The following is a 26,628-nucleotide window of genomic DNA, read 5'->3' as shown; positions in this document are numbered from 1 at the left end:
GCCCCCCTCCCCTGCTGGGTGCTGACTTCACTCCTGCTCCGTAGTGTTGGGTCTGGGCACCTGAGTCCTGACTTTCTCAGGGGGCTCTTCATGCCCTCCCTCTCTTTGATGCCAGGCCATGTCCCTTCTGCTGCCCTCACAGGGGCCATGATGCTGTCCTGCCATGCATCCAGCTCTTATGTCTCCAAGGCCCAGGTCAGGGGTCACTGATGTTTTTCTGTCAGATTAGCGGCTGCACATGAATCTACTGATATTTTAATGATCATCTGTGGCCCCATGGTCCCTGCAGTCAATGCCCCGCCTGCCACTCAGACTGTAGGTTTAAACTAAGTCTCTGTTGTTCTGTTTACCAGCAAAGACTTGGCGGAAGTCAGATGTGGGGGTGAAAACCTGCTAGATCAGAGAAGCCGAGAAGCAACCAGCTGACCTTGATTTTTGGCCAGAGACCAGCAAGAGATGTATCTCTTCCTTGTCCCCAAACCAAAAGAAAGCACCAAACTCCAGTCCCTGCCCTTTCCTTCCTGTGTGTCTTCTCTGTCCAAATTGCTGGCCAATTCTGGTCAGCTAGTCACTAACTAGCTCCGCCCCCTGATTCAAAGTAAACTTTATTTAACAGTCTCGGAGTGTCACAGTGTGATCAAAGTTCCCCAAACAGGCCATGTTCCACAGACCCCATACCCTGGATGCTACCTGGCCAGTGATGCTCTACACTAGCTGTCACTTGAGGGAGGACGAGCTCCAGGTTCTGACTAAGCCCGTGTATTCACCCACAGGCAGAGGCAGAGCACACCCGTCCTGTGGAGAAGCTTACCCATCATCCTCTCTTGCAGAATGAGCATTCTGCACAAAGCCATCTGCACTGGTGAACTTCGCTGAACGTGGCAAGAAGGAGCCCCGGGTGGCCCATGGCATTTCTCTCCTTCCATACCTGCTCAGATGGCTCTTCACCGCACTTCTCCCCAGACAGCTCGGCAGTAGGTGGAGCCTCACCACCCAGCCCTTTAGCCAGCTCTGTGCTTTAGTTTAGTTGAAAACTGCTATTTTTTTCAAATTCTCTTTCCTTTCTGGCAGTAAACTTCCTGTTAAAACTGTATTTGGTTGCAGATCTGAGAACAAATACTGGTTTGGATTCATTTCTCGTTCACATGAGAGAAGCTAAGCCTTGTGCCAGTACCATGGTGCTGTGAGGTTTTCACCCATAAAGTTGCCTCAGAGCACTATAAGGCTGCTAGGAGCCAGACACCTCCACCCCACTCTTCCTGGTGAAGAGGCAAAGATAGCTCAGCAGATTGAAGGCACTTGCTGCCAAACTTGACAACCTGAGTTCAGTTCCTAGAGCCCACAAGGCAGAGGGAGAGAACTGATTCTTGCAAGTTGTCCGCTGACCTCCACACACGTACTGTGGAGTGTGCTGTTTCATAAGCTTTTTACCAACTTCTTCAGATATCTTTCTTCTCATCATAAACTTTGAGGGACATGTGGTTGGAACATTGTTGCCCAAAATAAAGTAATAAAGAATGAATATTGATGATGTTAGAAGGTGCTGTGGGCAAGGTCTCCCAATGAGAACCTGGGCAGACCTAGACACAAACTGTGTGGAGTTGGATACATAAACCATGGGTCATTCTTGTCTCCGTGAGAACAGGGTACAGCCCCCACCCCTGAGCCTGGTCCCAGCAAGGTCCTAACCCATCCCAAATCCTTGGGAAGGGCCCCCAGGGTCAGTTCCAGCTCTGCAGCATCCTAGTTACTACCAGGGGAAATGAGTGTACTGCAGGGTCCCAGGTAAGCAGCCCATTGGGAGACTGGGCCCAGCAATCGCCATCACAGGAACTGGACCTTGAGCCTATGTGGGGCAAGCTTGGGAGGTAAAGCTTAAGGAAGGCCAAGCCATTGCAGGGCTGGAGCAGCTCTGGGTGGAATCTTCAGGGACAACTGGACACTAGCATGTCCTGCTGCGTGGAGCTTCTGCTGGATCCATGAGTTCACAATAAGGTGGCACGGATAGGTGCCAATGGGGGCAGTGTGGACAACCAGGCACATGGGAAGCTCCTGGGCGTCTGCATATCTCCCACTGCCCTGACCAACAACCTTCTGACCTCCTGTCGCCACGTGCCTTATCACCTTACCTTTGACCTTGCCTGCCCGAGAACACAAAGTAGGGGTGTGGAAAATGTGGCTTCTAGCCAATGGAGCATTCCTCAACTACCACAGAACAGGTCAAAAATCTACCAGGAATGCTCAGGGACAGTGTCTGCTTGGCAAGGGCACATGGAGGTCCCTAGAAGGAGAAGTAGGGCAAGGAAGGGTAGCACTAGAGCTGGGCTACCCAGCCCTCCTCCCAGGAAGTTCCCAGCAGTCTCAGTTCTTGCCTTATTCCCAAAGTCTATCTTACACAGAACCCTTTGTCCAGCCCATGTCGCCCGGATGCTAAAAGCTCTTTCGTTGTAATTGATTAAAAAAATTAATAACCAAATTATTTTCCAAGTCACCCTGCTCAGAAATCTCTGAGACCCCAAGGTTACCACACCTCTTTCCAAAACGCCTTCTAGAATGTCGTTCTCTCTAATATTTCAATCTTGTGCTCACGCAACTTTGTGTTAGTCTTAGGCAGCTCAGCCTGATTCTTGCCATTTACACCTGGGCCATTGCTTATCACCATGAGGGTCACACACCCTCACCCCCACACCCCCCACACCCCACCCTGGCCAAGCCCGTAGAATGTCAACAGGGCTGCAAGCAGGGCCAACACGCCTCCATTTACCTCCTGCAGACCATGGCAGAGCCTTGGCAACTATGCCCGGTGGGTGGTACTACCAAAGCTTCCCTCTTAGTGAGACAGTTGGTTCTCCTCTTCCTTTACCTTTGGTTGTGGTTCCAGCTCCTCCACAAGCTGGGCTCTATTGAAATTACATCTGGATTCCCATCTCATCCTCCCCAGAGCATGGCCTGTGTCCAGGGCTGAACTTCTTTCCTGTGTTCCACAGTGGTCCTTCCTTGACCACTTATTCACGGGGACTTTGAAGTCTTTTTTTCCTTTTAGGCAGGGTCTCACTATGTAGCCCTGGCTGTCCTGGAACTTACTATGTAGACCAGGTTAGCTTCAAACTCAGAGACCCGCTTCTGCCTCCCCAGTATAGGGATTAAAGGCCTGATCCACAATGAACAGCATAATTCATAGCTTTTTTTTTTTTTTTTTTTTTTTTTTTAATCCAAGACAAGGTTTTTTCTGTGTAGCTTTGGAGCCTGTCCTGTAAATCAGGCTGGCCTCCTGAGTGCTGGGATTAGAGGTGCCACTTTGCAGCTTTTTGATGCTATTTTTAATGGGATTTACCTACCCCCTACTGCTCTGGTTATTACTAATTATATATTCCTCCTTTATTAATTCTAAGCACTTAAAAAAAACAAACTTCTCTCTCAGGTTTTCTGTCTCACAGACATGAGAGACTAGAGATAAGCATCACATCTTGCCAATATCTCTAAGCAAAGTTGCACCAGTCACTAATGGTAGGCCTCCTCCTGTCTCACGTTGGACTCAGTGAGCCTTCTTAAGGAAACCTACTTGGATATGGTGCCTGCCCTCTGTTAATATTTATTTAGCATTATTTGCATTATTTTTCTTCTTCCTTCCTTTCATGTGTTATATACATGTTCTTTTTTCTTTATCTTTTTGAAACAAGGTCTTGCTGCAGAGTAAGACCTAAAACTCACAGAAAACTTTCTGCCTAAGCCTCCTGAGTACTGGGATTCCAGGCATGAGGCACCAGCTGTGCCCATGAATGTCCCTGATGAGGCACTGACTGTCTTGGGTCCTAACCTTGAGACCATGTCTCTTTCAAGTTCCTTGTGATGGAATGGAAAGTGTGCATGCAAGGCTTTTGTTGTGCCTGAGTGCTGGGCTGACTGAGGAAAGGCGAGTTGTGCCTGCTGTAATAAAACACAGCTTATAAAGACTCCTTGAAAGAATGCTGACAGGCCAGAGCACCTGGTAGGTATATTCCTGAGAAATGAAGTAGGCCAGTTCCTCAAGAGAAACAGTGGCAGCATTTGTTACTGGTGGTGAAATTCACACTTTGCTGTAAGAGTCAGACTTTGCAAGTACTTACTCCCACCACCATGAGCTTGGAAACTTCCCACCTGAGGACTTCCTGCCGAGATTGTTAGTGACTGGGCAAAGGTGACTATCTGGCATCTGATCGATGACATGTTGTAATACTAGGAACTCTTGTATCACTCTGGGCACAATATTTTCCAAAACTGTTTCCAAATGCCCTCCAGAGACACCAACACAGAAGGATAAAGAGCCAGTGAGGCTTAAGATGAGACACAAGGAAAGGTTGGGGCTTTGGGAGAGGTGGCTTAATGGAAGAGCATTTGCCTAGCATACAGGAGACCCCTAGTTCAATCCCTAGGCCCAGAAGAAGCAAAAACCCCATCTCCCAGCTCCTCAAGCTTGAGGTAGGACAGGGTTAGAACAGCCACATTGATTTGTTCTTTAAATATCTCTTCTTTCCAGGTAACTATTCCTGTGAGGTTGTACCTTCCGGATAGAATCCTGCATTTAACAACCAAAACCTCTGCCAGCAGCAGAGTACACAGGCGCCCGAGGAACCCTCGCTGGTTCCTGTAAGCCAGAGCTTTGTACAAATATAAAACAATGCCACTTTTCTTGCAGAAACCTTGTTTTGGAAAATACATTTTCATACAATTGGTCTGGATAATAATATGTAAAGGGTTTATTGCTCTGAAATAAAAAACATTTTCATATGCCTAAAGTTTAATTTTTTAATAAAGTTTTCTGTAGGTACTAGTGCTGCTGGTTGGAACTCTTTCAAGTTCTCTGGTATCCATCGCTGGTCATTTTTTGAGTCACCAGGGTCCCCAAGATGATGGTGTGAGCTCTACCACGCTCCAGTGACATGCTGAGCTGCTCTGCTGAGGCGCTGTGTGAGCGGTGGAGCTACTGCTCAGAAAGGAACATCTCTTCAGATGGATCCCTGAAGAGGCCATCGCAATCCCCTTAGCCAGTGTGTGAGTTCCTGTCCTTGAGGCTCTTCCCAGTCTCTGTATCCATCAGACTCCGGGCCAGGCCCACACGTGAAGAGGTGTACCAGTTACTTCCCTGTTGCTGTTATAAACCACCATGACCAAAGCAACCTATAGAAGGAAGAGTTTATTTGGGCTTATGGTTCCAAAAGGATGAAAGTCCATCACCATCACAGCAGGAAAGAAGGGCACAGGAGAGGCATGGTGGCAGGGACAGCTGAGAGCTCACATATTGAACCACAAGCAGGAAGGAAAGAGCGCTCACTAGGAATCAGGCAAGTCTTTACATTCTCAGAGCCTGCCTTCAGTGACATGCCTCCTCCAGCAAGGACATATGCTTAAGCCTCCCCAAACAGCGCCACCACCTGGAGACTGAGTATTCAAATGTCTGAGACTACAGGTGACATTTCTCATTAGCATCACCACACAAGGTAACCTGAAGGCTCCCAATGTGCACGTCCCAACTCTGCAGGCCACTGAACACACCTCCCCACCTTCGGCCCCATTCTTTGTTTCATATTAATTTAAACATCATTTTGTCATTTCACAACGAAATCTGCAGTTCTCTTAGAGACATAGTAGGATCACATGAATAAAACGAGAAGGCTGGATGTTTTGGGGTGCACCCAGCTCCCCACACTTGGGTACTGTTTGCATCTTTCATTGACACTGTGTATCTTCGCAAGGGCCTCTGTTTCTGGTTAAATCCACTCCTGGGCAGTCTGCATCTGCTACTCTGGTTTCACTTGAGTGGACTTGTTTCTATTGTCAATTTTAATACTTTAGGTTGAAGCTCTTGAGTGTATTTGGTTTTCCGGATCATCAAAAGTACTACCTGAAATAAAGGTAACTGTCATGTCTTCCCCCTGTCCCTTAGTTCTCCATTTGCTGACCAGTGTCGTGTTCTAGATGGCAGAGAATCAGGTAGCAATGGCAAAAGCACTTGCCTGGCTCCTGTGTTCATGTTTTACTGAACCAGATCAGATATTTTAGCGTTTACTAATAGAGTTATTTTACTCCCCCAAATAGCCAGTAGCTAAAGAAGAAACCAGAAAGTCCTCATGGGCAGGCACACTGTGGAAGGCTTGGTCAACCCCAGGTGCTCAACAGATGAGCCCCACCTAGCCTTGAGGGGGACGAACAAACAAGCCCCAGCCTGTTCGGACAGTGGCTGCTTTCAAATGCAGAGTGCAAAGATGTCAACTGACATGATACTGAAACTGCGGTGTATACCATTGCCTCGGTTCTGGAACACGGGGGGGTCTAAACATGAAGACACTGGCCACATCCTGACCCGCATTCTGTCCTCTCCTGTGGAGCTCCGAGACACAGGTGGCCGGTGCTCACCTCCAGCAGCCTCGGGCAGCACTACTGTTCCTTCTGGAAGGGTGGAAATCCCCACCCCCTCTTTTTTGAGGCTCAGCAGCTTCATGGCAGCCCAGCCTCAGTGACCCACCAATGAGGACAGGCAGGTGCCTGTCAGCAGATCACTGAGTGTCCACGGTGGGGTCCCCAGCTCCCAAGGCTGCAGATGAATTCTGGGAGGCAGAAGGAGGCCAGGCTCCTTAACTTGGCTCTCACGTACCACATGCCCCTGAGTTCTCTGTCTTCCTGGAGCCATCCAACTGTTTTTCAGGAGGGAGCTGCAGTTACCTGCACTGGTACCCATTGATCTCTTCCATGTTAGGGATCCAGGGACATCACATGGACAGCTGGCACGTTGCTTAATTTACACCACAGACATGGACAAGTACTCCACCTGTACCACGATGGGAACGTTTCCCACTGACTGTGGCTGCCAGCAAAATGCAGAGTCCACAGGACAGGGACTCAGGAGACCTATGTGGGGCAGAGGGACTGAGAGCTCAGAGGACCTCAGGTCAAGGTATATCATGCCTGCTACTCTGCCTCAGCTGTACAGCACATGCAGCCCCTCCAGAGGTAGCCTGGGGTAGCTCACTACACCACCTAGTGACACAGCTTCACAGCCTCTCTCTCATGCCTGGCTATTACTGAAGAGTCAGCATAGCTGGCACCCTCACATCAGGATGATTGACAGCTGCCCGGTGAAGCCTTGCTATCACTCCTGACCTCAGAGGTACACTCTAAGTCTCAGGGCAAACTGAAACACAGAAGCACCTGACCCAACTCCCCGAATCCCCTGGGGCTGTAATTGGCCTCATTCCAAGGGGTGAATCAGACAGGTTTGCTTCCAGTCTCCTCTGTGGCCTCAGTGAAAAAGCCAAGGCCTGGTCAAAGCTTCTATGGCTATTCAGCCGAGGGGGTCCTGGGAAGAGTCTTTCATATTGTAAAACGACAGTGGCAAGATGACCATTGTATGCCTTCTCAGACGCCAGGCTCAAACACTCCCCACAAACTTGGAGAAAACACAAACTTCTTCCAGAAGTACACGGCTCTGGGTGACCTAGCTGCTGGCGACAGTCCCGTCCCGTCCCGTCCCCCCCCTCCCTCCCCCCCCCCCCCCCCCCGTGTTTGCTGTTCCCTGTGGGGGGGTGCTCTTCCTAGCTCTACCTGAATCTGGTTCCTTCTGTCACAGGCCCAATCTTTCCCTTCAGCACTCACCATCATTGGCTACTATTTCTCTGCGGACCGAAGTAAAGCTCCATAAAGCCAAGACCTGCGCCTCACTGAGCATGCCACGGCTCCCAGGACCCAGATCAACAGGCCTTCAGAGAGCATGAGCAGGTTGAGTCGGCACGGATCCTGGGCTAGTGTGAAGCTCCACACTGATGACTCAGGGGTGACCGGGTTGGGTTGGTATGGTGATAACTGGGTAATGAGGGCAGATGCTACAGAGCCTGTGGAGGAAAGATCCCTACAGCCTGCCCCTGACCTATGGCATTTGCTTTTGTCTGCAGAGGAGAATTGTCCCAGCCAGCACTTCCCTTTCCCCTTCACACCAGAGAGAGCGAAGTCAGCTTCCAGGCAACAATGGAAAGTATGTTTAATATCAAAAGCCGTTTCAAGTATCATGGTAGTGACTTTACTGGAGAGTAGTAGATTCTGGGATCTTCTCACTAGGAGTTGCCCTGGAGTCCCTGGCATTAATGCTGGACATGGGGGTTCCAAGGTCTCCCAGGGCCACTGGAGTCCTGGAAAGCCCTTCAGAGAAGCACAGAGGCCAGGTTGAAACCTGTCCCCTTTCTGGAACCCTGCCTGGATGGGCGGGGCTCTGAGCCTGGGTGGGGCCCTGAGCCTGGGTGGGCAGGGCCCTGAGCCTGGATGGGCGGGGCTCTGAGCCTGGGTGGGAGGGGCCCTGAGCCTGGGTGGGCGGGGCCCTGAACTTGGGTGGGCGGGGCCCTGAGCCTCCAGATGGGACTATGCGGCACCTGGCATCCTGGCCATGGCCTAGACGTTGGACTTGGCGATGATCTTCTCCAGCAGGCTCATCATGCGCTCCTGAAGCTGCAGACTCTGAACCTGCAGGATGTTCTGCTGGTCCAGCACACGGCGCACCTCTCGGCACGTCTCCTCCATGGCACGGCTCAGCCGGCGCTGTTCTTCCAGCATGGCCTCCAGCAGCCGCAGCTTCTTTTTCTGTAGGTGACAGCTCCGCACCTTGCGTTTCTTCACAGGACGTTCCTCTGACCTGTGGGGGAGACATGAGCTGGTTACAGGGCCTGGGACAGGGGGGCCTTCAGACCTTCCCAAACACCCCACTGGACAAACTAGGGCAATGAGGCCCCAGGAGCCCCATCTGCCTCAGGTCGCAGCTCACAGGGGTGAGGAGGGCTTGGAGCTCACTCAGCGGAGAGAGCAGCAGGTGACGGCCAGTGCTGGCTGGTGGGAGGAGCAGGCAGGCATCTCCAAGACCATCCACATCCCAGAGTGTGGACCTTGTGGGCACACAGCCCTGACCACAGCCCAGTCCCACCGAGCTGGAGGAGGCTACTCCAGGGTGAAGAGCCCACTCCAGGGAGCAGCAAGGCTGGAAGGTGCTGTGGTACTTGGTACTCTTAAGGTAAGTGAAATCTGTAGCCCCCACTGGCCTGTGACAGATGAAGAAATGGGTTCAGAATGAAGGCCCACCCTGAGCCTGGTTTCCAAGTATGCCAGTGGTGGGGTGGAGTGTGTGTGTGTGTGTGTGTGTGTGTGTGTGTGTGTGTGTGTGTGAGAGAGAGAGAGAGAGAGAGAGAGAGAGAGAGAGAGAGAGAGAGCGAGAGCGCCAGACAGATGGACAGACGGACAGACAGACAGACTGACCGACCATTTGGGTTCCTCCCCAGGAGATGCCCCAGGGCTGCTGTCTGATAGTCTAAAAGCCCTTGCTGGACAACAGGGAGTTGTCAATGCCTAATAGACCCCAAGGCCTGTTCTGGTAGCTGCCAGTGCCTGGCCTGTGCTCTGTGTTCTGAGCAGAGTGGGTGATCAGCCAGTCTTGGGGATAAAGCCCCAGGCAGCTGTGCCTGGGAATTGGGCTTGGTAAGCCATGGGAACAATTGGCCATAAATCTCAGGCTTCTCTGCTCGTTCGGCCTGGCTCTAGTAAAGACAGATTTTGTCTGGGCCCTTCAGTGAGAAATTCCCTCTGGGGAAGGGCTTTCTGGGTGAATTTAGCAGATGTTTCCCACCCTAGGGACATTAGGTTCAGAGACCGCCATGGAGACACCTTCCCTACCCTACCTGCTGTGAGACAGGCTTGAAGGCCCATAACTCAGTCACATTTCCTAGTTTCTTTAACTGCCTGATTCCTCTTTTACCTTGCAGACCCATCCTAAATATCTCCTCCTCAGAAGTGTCTGCTCTGGACTCCACAGCCCAACACCACAGGGTGTCTCCTCCTTGCCCCCCCCCCCCAACTCTCAGAGGCTCTATGAGTATCTTGCAGGCACAGGCGTGTGGCTAATATAGGCCTGGAGTGTGGCGACGGGGAAGACAGATAACACATGGCCCACTCACTGCTCAGGAGGTGCAGACCTATATCTCCATGTTAAGAGGACCTGTTACTGAGGTGGGGCCCATGCTGGGGCTTGGCAGGCAGGGAGGGCATGCTTGGTGCCTGGCCCTGTATCTTTTCTCCTTGAGGAGTACGGATTTATCCCCATTTTATGGTGGGAGACAGAGGTCAGAGAGGTCAAAGAACTTTCCACGCAGGTAAGAGGTGATGGAGCCTTGGACAAGCCCCACCTGTCCACTGGCACTAGAACTCTTGCTGCCCTGAGGCTGACCTGGCCCTGGACAAGGCACACAGCTAGCACCCGTGCAACCAGTCAGGGCAGAGGACACCACAGCATGCCACTGAGCCACCGCCAGCCCCTAGCTCCAAGCACTGGAGCCTTGGCCCCATTAGGCGGTGCTGGGTCAGGAGAGGAAGAGCAAACACACACTACCTGAACTTAAGGGACAGTAAGCTGGAGGAGCTGTCGGAGCGATCGTCCTCGAAGCGGCCTTCATAGGAGCACTGGGTATACGGTAAGTACAGAGGGGTGGACTTAGCGGACGGTGACATGGACGCCTCGGTCTGGGACGTGGAGGGCCCCGGCTGCTGGCCATCCGGCAGTTTGCCCTCACAGGACTCAGGGACCTTGGCCAGAATCCTATCAATGGCTAGGTAATAGGGCCAGTCCGGCGGGACGGACTCGCTATCTGTCATGCATTTTAATTTCCTGAAACGAGAGACACAAGAGCCAAGGTAAGACACAGCAGGTGCAGCCCGTCCTGCCTGGGCCCTGGGCAGAGCGGCAGGCACGCGCAGGGTGTAGGTCCCCAGGGAGAGTCATGCTGACATAGGCGGGAGCCACTTTCAGCCAGCACTGGCTTCCTTGGCCAAATCAGCCAGGCTCTAGGGCCCCCGTGACACTGGACAGAAGGGAGAGAGGCACTGGGACCTGCACTGCCTTTGGGTGTCAGAATGGAAACCCAAGCATGAGCAAGGGCACCCATAGGTGCTCGGAGCTTGAGGCTGGTTCCTGTAGTCTCTGCTCTTCTGTGGATTCTAAACTCACTGCAATGAACTGAGTTGCTTTTTATATAAATTAACCTGCGGCGATGAGACTGTGTATGAGATCCCGGCACAGAAGAAATTGCCATGCGGCGGTTGTATTCTACCAAAGCTGCCGCCGGGAGAGGGAACAGCAGGCCACAGGAAAACAATACTCACAGCTCTGAGCCTGTGTCTTGCACACACAGTGTGATCTTGGACAGGTTCGTTAACCTCTCTGATCCTTCATGTTTTACATTGGTAAAATGGGGATGAAAAAGTAAGCCCTCCACAGAGCTAAAGGGAAGGTTTTATAAAAATAATGTCTGGTAAACAGGAGGCCAGGCTCCAATATCGTCCTCAGCTGAACCTACCAGGAAGGTATGTTAGGCCGTACCACTGAAATGCTTCTACCACCCACGCCTGAGCTAGCTCTCAAACCCACAGCCCGCCCAGAGACTGTGGGGCTGGGTGGCCAGTGCTCTCTCACACCGCTTAACATCCCCTCTACTGGTGTCAAAGCCGAAGGTCTGATCGCTGTGGCCAGTGCCCTCAAGACCCTCTGCCCTATCTTCTCCCATGGACGAGTCCTGTCTCACTGAGAGGACTGTCACATCCCTGTCCTCAGCTACCCCCTGGGAAGGGAGGACTGTGGAGACAGGACACAGGCTAGCTGGATAGTTCTGGTCTGCATAGAAAGAGGCTACAGACAGGGTAGGCAGGAACATTACAGCCCTCAGGGCCACCTTGGGCCCATATGGGGTTCTCTACTAGGGCTGACCCTAGTCTCACTGGTCCCTGAAGATAGAGAGCTGGCTGAATGAGCCCCCAACACAGGCACAGCCAATGACAAGGGGTTGCTTCTCAGGATAGGCTGTGGTCAGCCACAGCAGAGGCTGGCTTTGGGGAACAGCATCAAGGGCCTGGGGGGCTCCACCACATGGTGTGACAGCATTAGAGAGAGCAGAGACAGGTCACACAGGACAGGGCACAGAGTGCTCTGGATGAACAGCAGGGGACCATCAAGCCACCTGGGGGCCCAGGGAAAGGGAAGTTTCTTACCACTGGCGCCACATCACCTTCTACCCAGGCTCCTCCTCTCCAGAGAACTCCCTCTCTAGTTTTCTCTGCTCCACTAAACTCCACTCCTTGGGGAAAGCCTGTCTCTAGGGAGGGGGCTTCATGTGGTACTCCAACAAATCACGTCCCATGAAACCTAGCTAAGCTACCTGTTCAGATTTCCTTTAAGCTCAAACCTTAATACATAAACAGCTCCTGGAAAAAAGTAAGACAAGACTCTTCTGTGAGGGGTCAGGAACGGATGGATAAAGAACTGGCCGCTCTGAGGAGCCACGGCCTGCATGTGCTTCATAAACTGAAGGGCTACGCCTCCTACTCTAGACTACAGTGGCTGTTTGTTGCTCCCAGGCATCCTCATCTCCCGGGTCTCCTTGGCTCACAACCACCTCTAGGAGTGGAGACAGAATCCCTCCCCTAGGACTCCAAGGGAGGCTTTCAGGATAAATAATGAATAACCCAGTTAGACTCTATGCGCCACCCAGTCAAAGAGAGGGAGGCTAAGGAAAACAGCCAGTAGCGCTCTCCAGCTCCCCAGAAACTCCTTCTTCACCCCGAACTGGACTAGGTATGGGGGTGAGTAAGCCAGGCCATGGCTGCCGTCCTCTTCATGTGTTCATGTCTGCTCAGGTGGGCACTAGCCTGGCCTCTCAGCTCTCTCTTCATGAGACAGGCTTACATTGAATATCAATCAGTTACACTAAATGACTGATGCCAGGAGGCCTAAGCAGCTGTTCGAGCTGTGGGTCTTGGCTTGCAGGCTCTGCTGGGGTCAGCACTGGGGGTCAGAAATGAGCCATGGACAGGCCAGGCTGGAGACACTTCCACTTCTTCCACGGCCCTTAGAAGTCAAATCAGCAGTTAGAAATGAAGCTTCTGGGCTTCATGGTCTGTCCAAGGTCTTGTGGGGCCTCCGTGTCTCCCAGGGCATAGGGTTCATGGGCCAGGCAGGGTTCCCTTCTCTTTCTTGAGGCATCTCTTCACCCATGAGGGTACCCCTCTTCCATGGAGTCTGGCTGAGCACCTCACAGATACGCCTGCATGGCAAGGTCTGCACCAGCTTCCTCATATGCCCAACTCACCAGATCAACTACTAGTATGTTTGTGAGGCCCCTGGGATAGCACCTCCCATCTGGACAGGCTCCTAGGCCCAGCCTGTCTAGTCGTCTTTGGGGGAAGAACTCTTAATAACTGTCCTCTTTCAATAGTCTCCAACTCCTACACCTCCCCCTCCTAAGAGCCTCATGCACATGACCTTAACTTTATACCATGGGGCGGTGGTGGCGCACGCCTTTAATCCCAGCACTCGGGAGGCAGAGCCAGGCGGATCTCTGTGAGTTCGAGGCCAGCCTGGGCTACAGAGTGAGTTCCAGGAAAGGCGCCAAGCTACACAGAGAAACTCTGTCTCGAAAAACCAAAAAAAAAAAAAAAAAAAAAAAAGAAGTAAGCAACTTTATACCATGACCTTCGTCCCACCCACTACTTTCTCAATGCCTCCAAAGTCCACAATCTGCGCCCCATCCATGATCCCCGCCCCGCCTTTGGCTCTTTCCAGATCAGTCAGGCCCACCGCTGCGGTTCCCTCCTGGATGCCAGAGATGTTCCAGGCCTTAGCGTCAGTTACCTCCAGGCTCTCCTTCAGCTGCATGCTAGGACAGTCAAACTGAGACGCAGCCGAGTCAGAGACCCGGATGGGGAGTCCCCAGGGCAGAGTTTCGTGCTGTCTGGGCAGCCCCCAAACACCCCTCTCACCAACCCTGAGGCTGGCCCTAGGCGCACGGTGGGGTCTCACTTAGCGCTCAAAGTCCCAGGACATCAAGATGAGCCAGGCCTGGGAGCCACGCCTCCTTTCCACCACATCTTCAGTTTCCTGTCATGAAACAAGGAACGCCCATACCCTGCCCAGCTTAGGGGCTGTGACAGGCAGGCAGAAGCTAGACCAACTGGGACCCTGGAGCCCCAGTACAGGAAGCGAGGCCTGCTGCTTGCTGCCCGTGTGACACACACCTCTGAGGCATCCCGGCAGGCAGGAGGCAGGTCTAATGCCAACCTTAGAACCATCCTCATGATGCTGCAGCTCCAGTCCTGGTCCCAGGAAGTTGAGTGGAGGACATTCCCAGCCTTGCTACTTGAGAGAGTTCAGGACCAGTTTTTGGCTTCTGGGCCTCAGTTTCCCCATCTTCCCAATGGGAAGCTACGTAAATGGTTTTAGAAGGCCATCTTGCCCAGTGGGGCTCTAACCTACAGGTGGACCATCCATCCCAGGCCACACGCACACCCTCCCTGCCTCAGACCACAGAGTGGCCAAGAGCAGAGCAGCCTGGCTGGACCCTCCCAGAACCGTCCTGCGTGCCCACCTGTACTGAAAGGTCATGTTGGTGATTTTGATCTTGATCTCCTCGCCTAGCCGGCGCTCCCCAGTCATCTCGAAGAGCTTGCTGGCCATCTTCTCGTACACCTTGGCATTGCGCTTGGTCTGCTTGAGTTCATCGAAGAACTCCTCCCAGACCAGCATGAGGCCACGCATCTCCGCGTCTGTCCAGTTGCGGGCCCGCCGATGTTTCTCTGTCTGAGGAGACACAAGGTAGCCGGGCACTTCGGCTGCTGCCATGCTGGAGGCACCTGCAGGGTTAAGGACGGCACTCAGGCAGGGCCTCAGGCCTGGCCAGCGCACCATGGGCGAGAGGCACTCGTTCACTCGCTCGCTCGAGGCAGCTTCACGCTCAAAATGGGGCCTACATCTGACAGGCAGGAATTTAGTTAAAAGCTTTTAAACGGGAAACGTCATTTTGATGTCATGTTCCCATAGCAACAGAGCAACTGCATAAGCTACAACAACAGAAACCTTTTAACTGAAAGCACAGGAATCAGGGCTGCACTGACGGGCCATCAATATTGCAGTGAGAGGCTGTGCCCAAACCCACTGTGGCTCCCAGCCCTCCTCCCACCCTGCTGGCCCTCTAGGCCTCAGAGGAGACTTGCTTCAGCTGTGCCTGAAAGGCTTCTGCATGGGGGACCCAGGCAGTCCCCACCTCAGCCCTACCTGGTTCATAGAGGCCAGAGTCCGAGGAGGCCCATCAGTGTGCTGAGACCCAAGGTGCAGGGTCACAAGGGAGATGGAGGCTCCAATGCTACATTGATGACTGTTGGTGTGGTGGGGTCCTTGCTAAGAGGTCACTCTCTCTCTCTGAGGCCTGTCAAGCTTTACTGAGGTTGGGCCTCATGAGGCCCTGCCTCATCATCATTGACTCTTTGCTACTCTTGCTCCACTCACCAAACGCCCTGGGTCTCAGGTTGTGGGGGTGTTGGGAAGGCAGGCTAGTCATAACTAGGCCTGGCTGAGCCATGCAGGTCACAAGGGCACAGACACTGACCTTCACCACGGGTGGAAGCAGGAGCATAGCACTGAGGGAAGAGGCTGACTGAGCTGAGCTGAGGAGGCCCAGCAGGGGAAACTGGCAGCGGCCAGAGGGCAACTTCAACGGCCTGAGGCAGGGCACAGCCTGGGGCTAGTCCCCAAGAAATACAGCAATGTTGGGGGGAGACAGGCAAAAATTATCAAGGTGGGGGATTAATAAGACCACGGTGCTAGGCAGGGACCTCAGGCCAAGGAACCAGCAGGAAAGCAGGAGTGGAAGATGTGGAGTCGGCAGAGGGAAGGCCATCACAGGGCATCAACATCTAACATCTGGGAGGTGGGAACCGAATGTGACTCCATGGAACCTAAGGCCCTCAGCTGCACAAGCTTGTGGTAGATGCAGGGTCTAGCCTGGTTCCTAAGCAACTAGGCTCAAACTCTCTGGTCAGCAGAGGAAGAGAGTCTATCAGTCTGCTCCCTGACAGATCAAAGGCAGGAAGAGCTCAGCTGGGAGAAAACTGTTTCTGGGCTTCCTGTGTCCATTGTAAGGAGCACGGTTAGGACTTGGTCGGGTGGTGGGGGAGTGACCTGAGCTCCAGTCCAGAATTTAAAGTGGAAGGGAAAGAGAGGCAGCCCCTGGAAGTCTTGCTGTGTCACTTCATAGGTTCGGGTCAGTGTCCGGCCTTGCTAAAGCTACGGCGTACTGGCTGAACTCCTTCTTCTCTAGACTCTGGGGTCACCTAAGGACTCCTTCCTACTGCGGAGCTTTACAGACACCCCTAGGTGTGCTTGCCGATACCCATCATTGTTCTGTTTCTCCTAAAGGGGTCCTCAGAAGGTCCGGACTCACTGTACTCTCACTGTCAAGAGTCAGATATTGGTCCTGTCACACACACTACTGGCCAGCTGGTTCACTGCTGCCCCCTAGTGCTGAGTGTAGGAACTGGGTCTGGTTCTCAGAGCTCCCAGCAGTATAGAGTACCTAGAAAGTGCCTCCTCCAGGAAGCCCCCGTTCTTTAGGCTCAAGAGATCAATCCTTGTGGGGTGGAGCAACTAGGTACCTGCCCTATTGCCTTTTCACAGACAGCACCTCTAGCAAACAGGGAAAGACAGGCAAGCATGAACTGGGGCTCAAGATGCTATATATCAGGCTGGCCTTGAATTTACCTGTCTCTGCCTCCTGAGTACTGGGATTAAAAATGTGTGCCACCACGCCCAGTTTCAAGATGCTAGATTTTGAATCTAGCTCTGACTCTGCGTGACCTTAGCAATGGACCCCAGCCTCAGTTTCTTCATCCCTGTACTAGAATAACAGGAGCTGGCAAAATGCTGGCCAAAGAGCCATAATTCTTTAGGGATACGGGGAGGTGATAGGGTCCCCATCTTCCATCTCCTAGCCCCTCCCACAATCCTCCTTAGAGCCTCTGGAGAGTTCAAAGCCTGGCCAGGAGCTAGCTGTTGGCTAATGGATTTTACTGCCATTACTCAGGGTCCTACAGTCATATGGCTACAGAGTTCCATACCTTGGCACAGCTGCATGGCCTGCTAGGACCCTCAGTTGTCACGGGATGAGAAGGCAGAAGGCTGAGGACTAGGCCCCCAGTAGCACCTGAAGGGAAAGGGGGCAGGTCAGCTTTAGCAAGTGTCCCTTAGAGGCCAGGCACAATGGGGTCAAGACTGGCCTGCTGTGAGCTGGTGAGACCTACTGAGGCTCTCTGGGTCTGTTTCTCCTCGAAATAACGAGTCTGGGGCTAACCTGGAACTTGTATTTATGGGAACTGTTCAGGCTGTAGGAAAGAAGGCTCAACTAGGGTGATGGCAGCCAAGGTCAGCCTATACATAGAGGCCAGAGCAGAAAGTGGGCAGCTATGGTGGGATGCCAGGACACTTTTCAAAGCAAGGGGCTGTGAACAGCCTGTACTGGTGGGAAGAATGTAGGGGTTGAAGATGTGACAAAGGCCTGGAAGTATATGAAACATGTGGACATGTATGTGGCAGTGCCCGAGTGCAGCCTTGACTAAGAGGTCGTAGGGCCTGGTCTGGGAAGTCTTGGGGCACTAAGGAGCCTGGACTGCTCTGGGAACCAAGTGACATGTGGCCTATCTCAGTGGTGGGTAGTAAGAGGGGTTCCGACCTTAGAACTGGCCTGTGCCAGCAATTCCTGGGATAGAAGCCTAGCTAGGTACCTAGATTGAAATACTGAACATTGCCATTATGTAGCACTGAAGAGCCCAGATTTGACTCAGTCTTTGTGGACAGCCCTCCCCTCTCCAACCATACCCCAAAGGCCCACTCCCAGCTTAAAGTGAAGCAGGCATCCCCTCCAGGACCACGACATGGAGGAAGATACTTAGGGAGCTGAGACTCAGGCTTCAGAGCCAAGGATGTGTGTAGATTCCAGGAAGGTCTAGGATTCTCCAATGTTGGTTGGGTCAACGTCTGTCCATGAGCCTTCCCTGGGCTGCCCAAGTGGGTCTTCCAGATTTGGTTGAGCTATATAACCTCCTATGGAGGAAAGGCCCACGCCCTAGGAAGCCCCAGTGTAGCTCCAGAGAACCTGGAACCTACTCCATGGCACACATACTCACCCTGGCTTCCTCATCCAACACAGCATTAGGCTCCTTCTTCAAGAAACTCCTTCAGAATGTTTTTGGGAAAGTTGTAAACAAACACCAACCACAATGAAGGGCAGAGGGGGGGGACCTCAAGTTTTGTGCTCCTATATTCCCCAGGCAAAGGGGGAGGGCAAGACTTGCTCTGGTGAGGAGGGGTGCTCTGCTGTGGTGGCTAGAAGTAACATGCTGCAGACATCCCAGGGAGGCTTACCTCATCCTTTCTGAAAATACCTCCTATGCCTGTTGTGGCAAATGCCTGGCTATCCACCGGGAGGGAAGGGTGCTTCATTTCTCTGGTGACCAAAACTCAATTAAGGGCAAGGTCACCATAGTCTCAGAGGGCTGCTGAGACACTCAGGGAGTTGAAGCAACACCCACACCATCAAATGCTTGAGTTACTAAGGCTCCGAGAGTGATCCTGCCATTGACTTCAGTGTCTGGTGGGCTGAGGGACCAAGTAGACAACTGCCTCTCAACTGGAACCTGACGGGCCTTCAGAAAGTGTTTAACAAACAGCCCCTTTCCCTGCAGGCTGGCAAATTAAATGCCTGCACTTCAGGCTCAGCCCAGACACAAGGAAAGGGACCTGGCAAGATGGACGCTTTAGACAAGGCAAAAGGATTTGCAAGCTACACAGGATACAGTAGGCATTGCAGACACAGCAGCCAGCCTAGGACAAAGGTGGGAAGACCAGTTATGTTGAGGGGGTGGAGGGGTTCCACCTGGACCAGGAGTACGACCAGAAAGGAAGAAGGGTTGGAGACTATACAGACTCCAAAGCCAAACTGTGTGTCCTACGTGAGGATGGAGCCTTACTACCCCTCTAGTACCCTGGAGCAATGCGTGGAAGCTGAAATAGTATCTAGGACCGTGCACAATGGCTTAAAATGCCAATAACGATCAGAATTTGGCACACTGTATCTCCCAGACACGAAGACCACCTCAGCAGGCTTTGTGAATACCCCGAGGCCTGGTCCCAACTCCAGGCACCTAGGCTCATTCCATATCTAGTGTTGCCCGACCTTTACAGTGTCAAGGCAGCATGCTGAGTGGTATACTTGCCCACTGGAAATGAGCAGGATGCTTTCTTCAAATGCTAGAAAGGAGATTCTTAGAAGTAAAGCAAGCCTCAGACAGTAACAATGGGTAGTTTAATTGCTTCTTTAATTCAAATGTACAATATCTGCAATTTAAAACTTTTAAATATACATTTCACGTCAGTCCTTCCTCTTGGAAGTGGACAGCCAGGTCTGGGCTGGGCTCCGGGGCACACCCATCACAGCCCTCCTTCCCAGTGGAGCCCGTGACACACAGGAGCCCCTAGAACGCAGCCAAACCTCTGCAGATAGGTCTCTGCCACCATCACCTTACACCCAACTTGTGGCAGAGGGTGTTTCCAGAAACACTGAGGGAAGCAGCTCCTTTGATGGCACTAAAGCGTGACAAACACACAGAGGTGTCACCCTGAACCTTCAGATCATCTTTAGTCGTCACACTGCTCAGTGTGGGTTCTTCTTTCCTGGAAGCTCCAGACCTATGGAGGAACAGTTCTCTTCCAACCTGTGATAATCCTGAGCTCCAGACCCAGTCTCAGCAGCTCTTAGTGCCTTCTGCTCCCATATACCAAGCCCCAGAAGACAGCTTCCTGCCTGCCCTGGCAGCAGCTATGACCTTAATGCTCAGTGTTGATGGAAGGAGGGTGTAAACCCAGGTGAGACTGTGTGGGGAAGGAGGCTCACAGGCAGCAAGAAGAGACTACATCTGCAGCCCCACAGAGGGAGGCTGTGAGCCATGCTATTGCTGTGTAAGATCCACCCCACGGGCCGAAAGCAGAGGTGCCTCACTCACAAGGTGCTTCCTGTCAGGGGAGGGGCCTATCAGGGTTAGTGCCTTCTCTGGCACTACATTCCATAGCGCTGGAGGTGGGTCCACTCTAACTCTTCCCTCTTGAAGGGTACATGTGCAGACAAAAATGAGAGAGTAATAAAGGGCACTTGGCAGCTGCAAAGTCACCTACATGTCACGGGGGCCAGCAGTAGGAAGGAGGCACATTTTGGAGAAGAAACATGCTGAAGTGCATTGCCAAAGAGTTCTACCCTGGTTTCATTAAAATCTTTCCTGACAGTACCAGCAGGAAAACAACATCCCACCTCTTGCCCCCAAAATCCTACAATCAAAATAACATTTAAAAATAAAGTTTGGAAGTCCATAAATTTTGAGGAATTTGATAAAAAGTCTTGGTCCCTCCTGCAGTCAGTCAGGTGGGGCAATATCTCCAGTGGGACTTTAATGAGCTACGGCCTTTTTTTTTTTTTTTTTTTTAATTTTAAATTGAGTCCCATTCTCAGATGCTAGAGTCACAGAGCTGACTGTATGTGGTAGGTCCAAAAAGGGCAGCTTTCAGGAAGAATGGTCAGGCATCTTACATATGTCTTGAGAAGTGTGTGCATGTGTGTGTACACAAATACAACTCTGGGTATACATACACACAAATGCATGCCTGCCTGTGCCTGGGTGCATCTCTAGGCTGTGGCGCCCATCAGAAGAGAACAGCTTTGTGGCAGAGACTGTTCTAGCCTCATATTAAGAACTGTTTCTGATCATACTGTGAACAAGAGACCAACTGAACTCCGTGTTGAACTCACTGATATGAATCCCCAGGGGAATGGCTCCAGATTTTACGTTCATTTTTTCTTATAAACGTCTACCGTAAGCAGTAATCAGGCCTACAACATGACCATCTCAGAGCTGTTGGGCCAACCTGGGGTGTGGCAGCAGCAATCTGAACTTCCACGTGGCCCCCAAGCACTTCTAGTGGGAAAGTCTAGGGTAAGAAGTGGGAGCCCTAAGTCAGCAAAGGGGCACTGGTGACTTTTCTTTCATTAAAATTCAGTAGCTTCCCTCTTGAAAGATCTGATCCACATCCACTATTCATGCTTCCATGACACCAGGATGGTCTGGGGTGGCCTCTGCCAGGGCAGACAGAAAAAGAACCAGATCAGGCGTGAGGCTCCCCATGCCCTGTGGATAGGAGGAGCCTTGCACGGCAGCTGCCTTTCAAGTGTCATGATGGGAAGACAGAGGGAGCCCAAGGTCTCAGGGCAGCACTCCGTGGACTGACGCACAGTTAATTAATCTGACAGGCTACAAGCTCTTTCCTCCTGTGTAGCCTCAAGACAGCTCCAAGTGACCTCTTTCCCTACGCTACACGGACATGACTTAGCTGAGCAGCAGAGAACCTACCCTGTCATGTAGCCAAACAGAGCTCCCAAACCAAGCCAGGAAATGAGGGCTGCCCATGTCCAGGGCTCATTTTCATTAACATGGCCTGGCTACTCTGGGCCTGGGCCTTGGGAAGAAGAGGCTGCTCTGACAAGTGTGGGAGGCTGTCCCCAGGCCACAGGCTGACCTGATACTCAACCTCCCCTCCAGTCCTCATCTTGTCAGGCTGAACCCTCCCTGGGCTCTGATATGCATAGGTCTACACTCTCCCGGGCTGACAGAAGGCAAGATGGGAAGGGGCAAAAAAAAAGGGGGGTGGGGTGGGTCCATTCTTAACAGTTGCTAGGATACCAAGCTTTCCCTTGACCAAGAGAAACAGAGACAAACCAACAAATCACAGCTCAGAGACACCTTTGGGGTTATCAGACCAGCACTCCTCAGGTCCCCGCCATGCAGAAGATACAAAGGGACAGCATCCACGATGGCTAGTCGGTTCCCGGACAAGCTACAGCCCAGGTCAGCTGGGACCAGAGATGAGGTTATTGGGGTAACCTCTTTGGGTGCAACAGAGGCTGTTTCTGGCTAGGCTGAGGGACTAGGAGACTGCATTGTCACTGTTGAGTAGACAGCTTGACAGTCATGCCTGAGGAGGAGGTGCTGCATCAAGGCAAGCCTTGTACAACCACAACAGTGGAAAGCAGCTCTCCTTGGCCCCTCAGCTGGGCCACAGGTAGGATTCTCAGGGCAGTTAACAGAACACCTCTCTCTGTGCTGGGTAAACGTGATGCATAAGAAAAGGGAGATGTGTGAGGTGCAAGTGCCATTAGGTGTTGGGCTGCACAGGGCCCTGCCTGACTAGACTGAGTAGCTACAGGATAAGGAGCAGTGGCCAGAAGGCCCACCCACTTCCACAAACTATATCACATGCAGCACAGGCCTTGCAAGTCACACACTTTACACGGGCATAAAAAGTTACATTAAAATGAATCTCTTTACTGATAGAATTCAATTTTAACTCCTGAGAAGAAAACAGAGAAAGGGAAACCGACACTGGACATCTGGCAGCCCAGTTCCCAGCCCCCACACACCACTCACTTTGTGTCCGGACACTGGTGTGGCAGGTACACCCTGCTGGGGAAATTCAGGTGGGAGCTCTCCAGCCCAGTGGGACAGGTGGGCTCAGAACCATCTGGCAAGAGCTAGAACTTCCGCTCCACACACCAGGGCAGCTGCAACCTGGCGACCATGGCCAGGGGAACACGAGGAAAAAGACAAATGCCTGGTCAACCTAGCACTGCCACCAGCCGCAGCGAGGTCAGGACCCAGGACTCAGGCTCAACCCCAACACAGTGCATGTTCCCTGCATAGCCCACAATGCAAAGCACTCCTGCCATTGCCTGGCTGTCCACTTGACACAAGTGGAAGCCTGCATGACCAAGGCAGCCCAGCAGAAGCTTGGCACAGGCTCCTGGAGGCTCTGGCCCCAGCAGCCGCCTCCTCTCAGCCTCTCTACCACAGGTACTACTCAGCAGGTGGTGACCTTGTGGACATTTCGCAAACAAGCGAGCAGCCGGTGGTATGGACTTCCTGGTGCCGCCACCACCTCAAACACAGACTGGAAAGCCCTGCGGTCGAATTCCTCCTCTATCTGGTGTCTGTAGAAGTCTGTGGCAACCAGGCAGAAAAGGTTCACATCCACCTGCTCCAGTTTGCCCATCCTGCTGATGACGTGTGGAAGGCTGGCAGAAGAGTTAAGGGGGAACAAGAGCAAGGGTAGGAAGACAGACTCCCCAAGATGATCCCTTCCTATGTCCAGCAACAGGCCAAGGGAGGATCGAGGGCAACCAGAACAGAGGGCAGCCTAGGCATATCAGTAGCAGCTGCTGCTTGCAACCCTCTCCCAGCTGCAGTCTATCTGCCCAGGAGGGCAGGGGTGGGAAGGTAGAGAGGCCCAGAGAGTGGGAGGCCAGCCTGCTGGCAGTGCGGAGGGAAGGTGCTGCTTCCCAGTGCTCTGTGCTGCAGCACTTACCTGCGCTGGGCTCCCCACAGTGCTAGTGGCTGGTGTTCCTGCGCACACTGCTCCAGTGCAGGGAGGGCAGAGCTAGCACCCTGCCTCAAGGCTTTCCCAGCACTGGGGATGAGGCTGCGTTGTCACCACCAAGACAACTTTGCTGCTCAGTAGCTCTCGTGGTTTACTGAGGGGGAGGATGCCCAAAGAGGAACTCCTGGCAGCAGTGTTGGGGCGGGAACTACAGCTTTATTTATGACTTTCCCCAGGAGGGTGACCACGGCGTAAAGATGAGAGCTAATGAGAAGCAGCCCCGAGAAAAGCTCAGGGGGATAGAGCATGCCACAGGACACGGCAGGCAGCCGCAGGGCCAGCGGCTGGCCTGAGCTGCCCTGCCTCCCCGTGCTCCCCTCCTAGCCTTCAGCAGTGGCCCTCTGACCACAAACCCACCACTGGGCAGCCCCCACTGGCAAATGGCTACACCTTCTGTCTTGTGTCCCTGTCCAAGTTGTATACCTTTAGGTGCTGGGGACCCTGTTAGAGGAGCAGCAGGTGGCCCACCAGGAAGCAAAGCTCCAATGGATGAATCTCAGATAAGCAAGGCCCTGAGAGCCTCACCCCAGAATGTCTCTCGCTCCTGCTGTGTCCTTTTTTTTCTCTGGTATCCGGCATGGTGTGAAGGGGCATGGGGAGATCCCCACAGCCCTTAATGTAGTCTTGGAAATATCCTGTTCTATTAGGCACTTTTACCTGTGGAATATTATGAAGGTGATTTCCTCCTAAGCTGTACTGTTTAATGGAAGCAATGATTTTATACAATAATAGTGTCAGTTTAAATAGAATTTTGATGATTGAGGGTTTTTAATAAACATAGCAAGGGATTATGATAGAGGTTAGTTTAGTGGAAAAGTTAACATAGGTAAAGGTAGGATAAAATGTTGTCCCCCTGCCTCTGATAAAGCAGAGGCTGCAGAGGAGAAAAAATAAAACAAGGAAGTGTCACACAGCTAGAACACATGAGTTTCTGTTGAGGAGCCATATAGACTGGCTTAGGTTAATGATTAAGAAAAACAATTGAGTCCCAGAAGCCCAGCTAGCTCAAACTCTTAATCTTAATGTTGAGAGATGTGTTCACAGGTTTCAGAGTGCATCATAGCTGAAACAAAGCTTTGGAAATGACTTAAGGTTAGACTGAGATGTCTTTGTGAATAGCTTTGAGGTGAAAAACCCAAGGAAACAATCTCAAGTTTTAGAAAGGCACAAACCTGAGCAAGAGACTCGTTAAGGTCAGGGAACAAGAACAAAGCAGCCCAATTATTATTAGCTGACGTGTCTTTCTTGCTAGGATTGGTTGATGATCAAAGATGATTAATTCCTGGTGCCCATTTTTACGCTCAGGTTCCTGATATAAAAAAAATGCTGATGAGTGGGTATGCACCCTGAGTAGAGATGACTGATTGTTTTTCATATATAAAAGTCTAGGTTTGTAATTCTTTCAAGATTCCTTATAAGATTACTTTTTGAGATAAGTAATAAAGTGATTGATCCTTTCTTTGAAACCACAAAATGCAGCCTGCCAGCAAAAGAACTGGCCGAGAATAATGCCCTGCTTGCTCACACTCTGTTAATCTATAACATGTTACTTAGATGTGAATGTATGGTTTCTCGGGATGATTTGTTTAATGGGAAACCGTTTTTGTTTTTTTTTAAACTGTATTCATTATAATCATTCACTTGAAAAATAGAGTGTAACTACATTGTAACTTTTATATAGCCCAAAACATTTTGTTGGGATATATAAGCTGTAAAGGAAAAATAAAGAAAAGAGATAAGAGAGAGAACAGAGAAAGACCCTAAGAGTGTGTTTTTCCTGGCCTCAGAGAGTTAAGTTTAGCCCCCTTGTTGGCCTAGAGAATTAAGATAGAAAAGTCCCTCAGATAGAAAAGTCAAGCCAACTGATAGTCCGACAACTCTGTAGTCTTCCCCTCAGACCCTGAGCTGCTGGAGGCTCGTCCTCACTGCACCAATATTTGGGGAAGGGTAAGCATCACCTTGCTACCTGTGGGGTTCTGTAGAGTTCAGTTTCAAAACACTCAATGAAACCCGATGCTAAGAGAATAAGGAAGGGCTGGTGGAGACTGAAATATGGTCAAAGACCCACAGAAGGATACATCGCTGACACCCACGGGCTGGTAGATGCGCTGACAAGGAAGCAGGAGAGGCTCCACATGGCCATGGCTACTGGAGTTCTTTGTGTGAAGTTGGACAGGGACAGCATGACCCAGTCCCTAACCATGGATGACTGCCCAGCACTGTGCAGAGTCTGAAAAACCTGGGGAGGAGAGAGTCCTGAGCACAGGGTCAGGCTGTGGGGTGGGGGTTGGGGAACCGGGGCCACAGCTGCCACCCATCTCACAGGCTCAATCTAGCCCCGATGACAGGCCTACCAGAAGTGTGGGATTGGCTCCACCTTTGTCCCCTTGCTGTCTTGTCCCACACATGGACACCCTCACCTTGTATACTACAGTGGCCATGAACTGTGGGTATGGCTGCTGGTTGGACAGAAACTCTCCAATGACTTTGTTCATGACATCTTGAGGTGGGAAGAAGTCGTCGAGGAACTGAGGCAGGATCCTTGCCACAACCCTGGCTTCACAGGGAAACCCCTTGCGGATCCTGTAAGGAGGGGAGCTGATATGAGTTTCACCCTGGTTCCTGGTCTCTCAGTCCTGCCCACAGATGCCCTTGATCCACAGGGATGCTCCAAGTGGGGCTCAGACCACAATTAGGATATGAGCTTTAAAAGCCAAAGGTGATACCCAGGCATTTCTTTTGCTGCCCTGACTGATCTGAGCACAGGGTGATCTTTGCCACAATGAGAAGAATAATGCAGGGTTGCAGGAAGGCCCCTGTAAAGAATAGCAGGAATGGGGTGGGGTGGTGACATTACAGAAGAGACTTTCCACAGCAAAATGCTCTAAGAACTTTTTACTGCTACATGTCCTAATGTCATAGCACTACTGTCAACCAGGAGTTTTTCTTTCTATCAAACAAGGACCCCTATCTATGTTCCTGTTGATTCTTCTCAACATTCAACACTTGCCCTTAGCCACATCCTGAAAGAGATCTGACCTATAACTACCCCACTAATGCACACACAACTGTGGTATTCAGCTGAGAAGCACACAAGTGACTCCGACACTTGGCAGTGTCTCTGCCCAACCAAGGGTGCCTTCCTGTGGATGTGGCCGGAGCCCTACCACAGCACTTGGGCACACTCCCACGAGTGTTTATTTCCTTAGCAGTGGACTCATGAGGGATTCATGAGGGCAGTGGCGTGGCTGTAGTGGGCATGGGCCCAG

General features: G+C 51.9%; 2 protein-coding genes across 2 annotated transcripts in view; both read right to left on the bottom strand.

The window, feature by feature from the left end:
* Positions 1 to 8,358: 8,358 nt before the first annotated feature.
* Positions 8,359 to 14,862, bottom strand: Msantd1 (Myb/SANT DNA binding domain containing 1). Its single transcript, XM_059275029.1, has 3 exons — positions 14,421 to 14,862; positions 10,397 to 10,672; positions 8,359 to 8,656 (listed from the first exon to the last, which is right to left on the bottom strand). The coding sequence occupies exons 1-3, from the start codon at positions 14,738 to 14,740 to the stop codon at positions 8,416 to 8,418; spliced, it is 837 nt and encodes a 278-aa protein (XP_059131012.1). The 5' UTR covers positions 14,741 to 14,862; the 3' UTR covers positions 8,359 to 8,415.
* Positions 14,863 to 22,225: 7,363 nt separating this feature from the next.
* The window catches only part of Htt (huntingtin), a 140,664-nt gene continuing 136,261 nt past the window's right edge, over positions 22,226 to 26,628 (bottom strand). Inside the window, exons 65-67 of the mRNA XM_059275738.1 lie at positions 25,780 to 25,942; positions 25,438 to 25,598; positions 22,226 to 22,997 (exon numbers count right to left, since the gene is read on the bottom strand). Of these exons, the coding sequence (XP_059131721.1) occupies positions 22,784 to 22,997; positions 25,438 to 25,598; positions 25,780 to 25,942 (538 nt within the window). The 3' untranslated portion in view covers positions 22,226 to 22,783. The remainder of the gene's footprint in view (positions 22,998 to 25,437; positions 25,599 to 25,779; positions 25,943 to 26,628) is intronic.

The sequence above is a fragment of the Peromyscus eremicus genome, chromosome 10 (assembly GCF_949786415.1).
Source record: "Peromyscus eremicus chromosome 10, PerEre_H2_v1, whole genome shotgun sequence".
Lineage (NCBI taxonomy): Eukaryota > Metazoa > Chordata > Mammalia > Rodentia > Cricetidae > Peromyscus > Peromyscus eremicus.
This window is presented reverse-complemented; position numbering and strand designations above follow the sequence as displayed.

Excerpts from the sequence above, each read along its gene's own strand:
- Msantd1 (XM_059275029.1), bottom strand. The coding sequence starts at position 14,740 with ATGGTGCGCTGGCCAGGCCTGAGGCCCTGCCTGAGTGCCGTCCTTAAC. Across the intron at positions 10,673-14,420 it reads AACATGACCTTTCAGTACAG|GAAATTAAAATGCATGACAG; the intron begins GTGGGCACGCAG and ends CTCTCGTTTCAG. Across the intron at positions 8,657-10,396 it reads TTACTGTCCCTTAAGTTCAG|GTCAGAGGAACGTCCTGTGA; the intron begins GTAGTGTGTGTT and ends TCTCCCCCACAG.